Below are 6672 nucleotides of genomic sequence, written 5' to 3' on the forward strand. Positions count from 1 at the left end.
TGTTACAAGCGTAATGTGTGCATTTTGCTATAGCATGGCAGATTATGATGTGTTTATCGCTTGAATATTTTTAGTAGAGAAATAAAATATCAAAATAAAATGTTGCTTTAATTCCGTGTTACCATTCTGTCGTACACAGAACAATAGGATGGTGTAATAAACTAATAACTGCGGTTTAACTGCAACCTTTACATGCCTACAAGAATCTAAAATGCTAGATTTCAAACTGCAGCAGTAGTCGGGTCTGTCAAAAATGAACTCCACTGCGCACCTCATGCATGAAAATAAGTTCATGCCTTTTAGTAAGCTTAGATGCAGGCCGCAGTGAACTTGTTAGTATTGAAATGTGGGTAAGCTTGCCATAACAAGCCTTGTTGCCCTTTTTTATAGGCACATCCATATATCCATTGAGCTGAAGGACAATATTTTCATCCCTACTGAGCATCATGTTTGCAGCTATAATCCTCAAATTATGGCTTCAGCAGTGGCACAACCAGGCATGGTGCGGGGGGGTGGGGGGGGCACACTGGGCGCGTGCTTAGGATGTCACAAGTGGTGTTTGCGATACACCAGACTCATGACAGACCTATGACGTCTGCAAATGACCAATATTCTATTCATTAGCAGGAGTATTCTAATATTCATGAAAAACAAGGATGAACTGTGGTTTGTTTTTTTGCTTAAATCTAAAAATTGAAGTTAGTTTAGCAGTTGACTGTTGCAGTCATTTGGATGTTTTGCATGCATTTCACTAGGAAAACTAAGAGCTAAGACTTTTTTATTGCCATTGCCTTGACTGTCTTGATGTTGTTTTGCACCATGTCCTTGTGTTGACTTTTGCATACGATATTTTTCAGGCACCCGCTTTATATACCGCAAGAAGGCAGCTGCAAGGACACGAGGATGTGAAAGAGCCAGTGCAGCGCGACTTCACGTAGTGTAGAGGAGCCAATGCCAAAAAATCAAAATACATTGGCATGTTATTTGGACAAGAAAACTAGTATGTGGGTATATTGGGTGTACCATTTGACCAAATGCCAACAAAATCAAGATACAGTATGTTACACGAAGATGAAAATTCTCACGTGCTCCAGGCAGTCATCTTAACATGGTATATTTATGTAATGTCTCTGATTGGAAAGTCAAATCAAGTATGCTCACTGGAGACAAACACATAGCAGCAAGTGTCATTGAAAAGTTAAAAATGTGTTTTAAGAAAGCTGATTAGTTCTGAGAAGTGACTGCTTTTTGTCTTGCCTCTCAACACATATATCCATGTGATAAAAAAATAGTGGTACAATGAAATTGCATATTTGCTTAGCGACATGATACATACTTGCAATGAGCACGGTGCCTGTGTTTACTATAGAAAGCAACAGCCCATGCTTGGTTAGGTTAGGCCCACTACAACATGCAGGCATGGGTGATTGGCGCTTTTTTTATTTCTGTATCGTGAGGTTTATTGACGTGCGTATAGGTGCAGTGGCACGCAGTATGGCTAGTACAAAAAAGGGGGGGGGGGCAGATATATGTAGCTCACTGTACACGATACAGGGCAAAGGAAATCCGTGTTCAGCAACTATGTTAAATGCCATGTACGTAAATTTTACAACGCTACTCGTTCGAAGCGCGCACAGGTGCATATTGAAAAGTTTCCAGGGTAGATAATTTAGTTCGTAATTTACACTAATTTTGCTCTAACCACGAGACATAATAATTTGAATATACTGCACGGAAAAACCTAGAGCGAATTAAATTGTGTGTCAGCTTCGTGTGTATACATATAGTCTTCCCTATGCATTAGGTTTTTTGCGTAATGCATTAACAGTTGACAGCCTATCTTATGATGTGTACTCTGTTTACATTACAGTTGTTTATTAGTTTACTCGTTTGTTTTGCGACTGATGAAATGCCGGCATATAGATATTTTCAACATTTGACATAACCCTGTATGTTTTGCAGGGACAACCCAGGACGTGCATTTCTCAGCACCCAGTCAACTGCCAAAAGTGACTCAAACACAGGCCACCAGTAAGTGGACATCAGTTGCAATTTCACATTATGCAGTTGGCAGCTGCCTTGTACGGAGGCTTTTTTTTTTAATGAGATGGTGATGTCGTTCTAATGTACATTTTGACCACAAAGGTGCGATCATGTCTCACAGAGGCATATATGGTTGCTATTCTCTGCGAGGGACGTGTTCTCGTGTTCGTGAAGCATTTGTGTTTGGCAGTATTGTCGCCCAATGAGTCGGATATAAACACTAACTCGCCACTGCCGGCAAGTAGTTGCGAGAAACGCATTATGACGCTGTAAAGTTATTTCATTAATTCGAAGGAAAGTTTTGCAGCAGGAAAAAAGGTTGCTATTCCAGGTAAACATGTCTTTTTCTCACAGGTTATTTAGACAAACTGTGGATGCATGAAATTCGTGACTTATGAATAGATTTTAATTTGTTCTTTAGTAATGCTTCTAAAAGAGACTAGAAATAGCATGTGACTACCTCTGCAATCAGCAGACCATACATTTACAGTCATAAGTGGCAGTTCCATGCAGTCTCACACTTTATATAACCTTTCCTTTCAGCACCATTGGAACTGGTGGCTGCGTTTTCAGAAGGAGAAGTGCACTTGACACTGTATATGTATGTGTGAATTCGGTTTTCTTTGTATGTGTCGGCTCACTGACAAACAGTGCAAAAATCTGTTGTACCACGAGCCTGACGACGCCTTCTGCTGCTAGAAATGCGGCACTTCGTATTTTATAGTACTGCATGACATTTAAATCAAAGCTACCACATAAAATGATCAAGAAAACTAACCGCTGTTATAGCTGTTTTCCTCAAAGAACGCTTGTCCTTTATGGGCTGTGTTAATCTGAGCTCTCCACCGATGTTTCAGTAATATTATCCCTTAGTGAGTGAGAGATTGGGGGCAATTAATCGTGTTAGTGTTTAAGTGGTGTCCTAATTATGTGCATTTGTTCCAACAAAGTTGTCTAGATTACTTTATTGTATAGTGTAAAGCTTATGAAACCATCAGCAACTACTGAGTTGCTAACACGCATATGGATTTGTCACTATACAGGCGGAACTCTGCTGTACCACTGCAGTGCTGCGGAAATTGCCTTCACCAGCGGCTTTGCAACAGCTGTTTCGCAGCATGTCGGTATGTGTTAATTTATAATTATGTTGGGATGGGCTAGTATTATGGACCACTGCTACTCTGTATTGTGACAGATCCATATGATAAGGGATGTAATGGGCACAGCGAAAACCTTTGAATTTTTTACTATGGTACATAAACAGGCTCTCCTTTTCGTCACAGGAGCAGGAGAGAAGGGCATGCAGGCACTCCTGAATGTACATATATTTCAAAACGTGAGAGAGACATATACACACACACACACACACACAATTAAACTAAAGGCAGGGACGTTCCATCTTTCATCTTGAATTGAATTGTGCAGCGCAAAAATACAACACAGACCACAGAGAAGCACACATGTTAACAGGTTTGATACACACGTTAGTTCAACAGATTTGATACTTCAAGTGTGCTATTTTACACAAGGGGGAAGGGAAAGGGGAGAAAATCTGAAAAAAAAGTGGAGTGGAAAAAAAGGAATCGTGCCAAAAAGCATGAGAAGCATCGCGCAGCCAGGATCACCAGCAGGACATCTAAAAAGCACTCTGATAAAATTACATACAGGACAACCTTACGTATAGTTTGTTTCAATCAACTCAGATCACATGCAGCCATTACTGCAATCAAGTTGTTTCCTTATGTCATATGAGGGAATGATGTGGGCCCAAAAAACTGTTTAGAGCTGAAGGATTATGTTCCATTCTAGCCTCATTGCCTGCTTTTTTATCATATTGTTATCAGCTGCTTATGTTAGGGACAAAAAGTAAGAGTACGAACCGTTTCCCGATTCGCCATTCCACACGTCTTTGTGACTATATGTACATGCAGATGATCCATAGCTGAAAAATATTCAGTACAGTAGAATCTCATTACAAGATGCACTTGGTTGTAAGAGACATCTGAAAATGGTTTGGTTGGTTTTCCGATGTTTGCCACGTTAACAATACTGTATACAAGAGACACCTTTGTTACTAAGGATGACTTTTTAAGTATTCACTACTTCGAAGGGACACAACCCACACACATTCACTTTGTGCACCTTGTGTGCTCCGAAGGGCGTAAAGATCACGCAATCCTTACACAAGTCAATCGCGCATGTCTCTTTTAGCATGAACCAGAAAAGGAGGGCAACGAGGACAGTGCAGGGCAGAAAGTGTCGGCAGTTGAAGCTGACGAGCGTCTAAGAGCACCTCAAAGGTACTGCGAGCAACAAGGCTTGCAAAGTGAAGTGTTTAAATTCCAGAAGTTGGGAAGGAAGCTAACACAATCTACAGTCACTAAAAGCTGTGAATGTCTTCTTTAAAGGGCCCCTAAACCACCGAGGTTGAAATTTAGTTGTGGTGTTGCAGTTCTACACAATAAGGCAATGAACAGGTAGCCACAATAATTTTTCGAAACGGTGCAGTAATAGTGGAGCTACGTGTGTTTGATTATCGAAAAGTAGTCCCCACTCATTTTACTCTTTCATCTGGTACACGCCATATGGACAGTATCGTCTTTTCCTTGCCTAGTACACCTCCAAATGTTACGGGACAGGCCAACACCAACGAGCTCTGTTGCTGCCGCGCTGGCCCGTCGTCCTGCGAGGGATGGCGCTAATACAACGGAACTGTATGGTGACTCGCGTTGAGGAGCCTCATAGGGAGACCCTTCTGTTGGCGTTTCTCTTCTTTGCCCCCATTGGCTGCCCACAATGGCATCGCGCGCAATGCGACGAGGAAGAAGGAGTGTGTGTATTTGCTTGCAGGCCTTGCCAGCAGTCGTACACTTTCGTTCGACCAATCGACAGCACCGGAAACTGGTGACATCATCAGAGACAGCCTGGTGACGTCAGGACAAACTGGGGGGTGCAGGATAGGTCCAGAGAGGCGCACGGGGTCATTTTCTTCATATTGTGGTGCTCCGGCAGTGCTACGCACTCTGGCATTTGGCTTCGTCGATCGTGACGGCATTCCAATTTCGATACGCGTGTTTACTTAAAATGTTCAAAAAATGTCGAGAAGTCGTTTAGGAGTCCTTTAAGCCACCCTGAGCATTTATTCCTTCAGATATATCAAAACATACTTTAGTGATGATGCATAATAAAGTGATCTAGTCTGGCTCCTCAGTGTCTCAAAATTTTTGGTTTCGAGAGACATGTTTCCCGTGCCTCTTGAATATCTTCTGATGAGGCTTTACTGTAATATACACAAACAATTGTGTAACTCCTCCTGCAAGTATTATTCATTAAGCCCGGTCACTTATGTGCAAAGTTTGTGGTTAAGTCTTGATGTCCGTACTTTTTAGAGCTATGTTTATTAATTCATGCTGTTCTTATTGGTTCTTCGATGCAGGAGACAATGCCTACGAAATTATTGGCCCTGATCATGAGAGCCCTCAAGGGGCAAACAACATCTCTGTTGCAGAAGTGAGCCCGGTACCACTTGGAAGTTACCATGACAGATGACACGGCAGCAATAGATACAGAGACTGCCACGTCTACTGTAGCTGCAACAGTGTACGAGGCAAGCAGCAGCGCGTCAGCAGCAGTGTCAGAAGGAACCACACCAGGCCTGGTAGAGCAACATGTGTGCTATCACTGACTTTTTTTGTCGTGGATACAACTCATTTGCTCAACATACAAAAGCTTTTCACCACGACTGTGAGCCAGTGTTATTGTGCAGCAAGTGCAAGACTAAGTTAAGTGTTATAGCACAGTACAAGCATCACTTTAACATATGAAAACATATTACAGTTGTTGCCTCCCCAGCCAGCCCACATAGCCACAACAATGTTGAACACATGGTGGGACACACATCTTCTCCATTAGAAGATAGTAGAGACTGTCAGTGTTGTTAGATTAACTGGTCTTTGTAGGCAACTGGGACAACACAGGTGTCATAAGATTGTTGTTGATGTTGTTGTTGAAGAGGTAAAAAAGAAGTTTGATGCAGCTGAAGTGCCAACTGATATTGAGCAAATCAAAAGCAACCACCTGAGAAAGCAACACTATCAAAATTTGGGTATCTATGTGCCGCCAACTCTGGTAAGAATGGCATAGGACAGAAGTGTGATGAAAATCACACAGACACTGCTGTTGCATCACTGGCCACAGTGAGCAGCGACTTGTAGGGCAAGAGAGTCAACTGAAACTAACATTATGATATAGTCTCATGCTCCCATGTGACCACTTTTCAAGTTATTTTGCAAGATACAGCTCAACCTCCAGAAACGAGACTGCAAGTTGTCTGTAAAAAAGCTTTCACAAAAAATTATTCATAACACCATTAACATAGCAGTATCTTTTTTTTTTGTGTCGGTTCGAGGTTCCCGGCTGTCCATTAATGCAAAAATTGAGGAAAAAAAGAACATGTGTTGTACTTACACCTTTTTAACAAGTACGAGGGGGACAGAACTTTTCTAGTCATGCATCTTCATCATACTATCAAGTTTTTAAATGCCTTTTATAATTATTATTACCAGTTATATCTGAGTGCATTGCATGCATGTAGCAGGTGTAAAATCAGGTCAGTTGGATCAGATGCCT

General features: G+C 41.7%; 1 protein-coding gene across 2 annotated transcripts; it reads left to right on the forward strand.

Annotated features, from left to right (window-relative positions):
* The first annotated feature begins 587 nt into the window (after positions 1-587).
* Positions 588-6001, forward strand: LOC140218984 (uncharacterized). 2 transcript variants are annotated; one of them, XR_011895215.1, is made up of 4 exons: positions 588-1004; positions 1963-2031; positions 3087-3167; positions 5480-6001. XR_011895215.1 is itself a non-coding variant. In XM_072288798.1 (4 exons), the coding sequence occupies exons 1-4, from the start codon at positions 952-954 to the stop codon at positions 5590-5592; spliced, it is 312 nt and encodes a 103-aa protein (XP_072144899.1). In that variant the 5' UTR covers positions 599-951; the 3' UTR covers positions 5593-6001. The 2 variants fall into 2 exon arrangements, 1 of the variants encoding a protein (XP_072144899.1); XM_072288798.1 differs by having other exon boundaries at positions 599-1000.
* The last annotated feature ends 671 nt before the right edge of the window (positions 6002-6672 follow it).

The sequence above is a fragment of the Dermacentor andersoni genome, chromosome 6 (assembly GCF_023375885.2).
Source record: "Dermacentor andersoni chromosome 6, qqDerAnde1_hic_scaffold, whole genome shotgun sequence".
NCBI lineage: Eukaryota > Metazoa > Arthropoda > Arachnida > Ixodida > Ixodidae > Dermacentor > Dermacentor andersoni.

Excerpts from the sequence above, each read along its gene's own strand:
- LOC140218984 (XM_072288798.1), top strand. The coding sequence starts at position 952 with ATGCCAAAAAATCAAAATACATTGGCATGTTATTTGGACAAGAAAACT. Across the intron at positions 1,001-1,962 it reads TTATTTGGACAAGAAAACTA|GGACAACCCAGGACGTGCAT; the intron begins GTATGTGGGTAT and ends TATGTTTTGCAG. Across the intron at positions 2,032-3,086 it reads GACTCAAACACAGGCCACCA|GCGGAACTCTGCTGTACCAC; the intron begins GTAAGTGGACAT and ends GTCACTATACAG.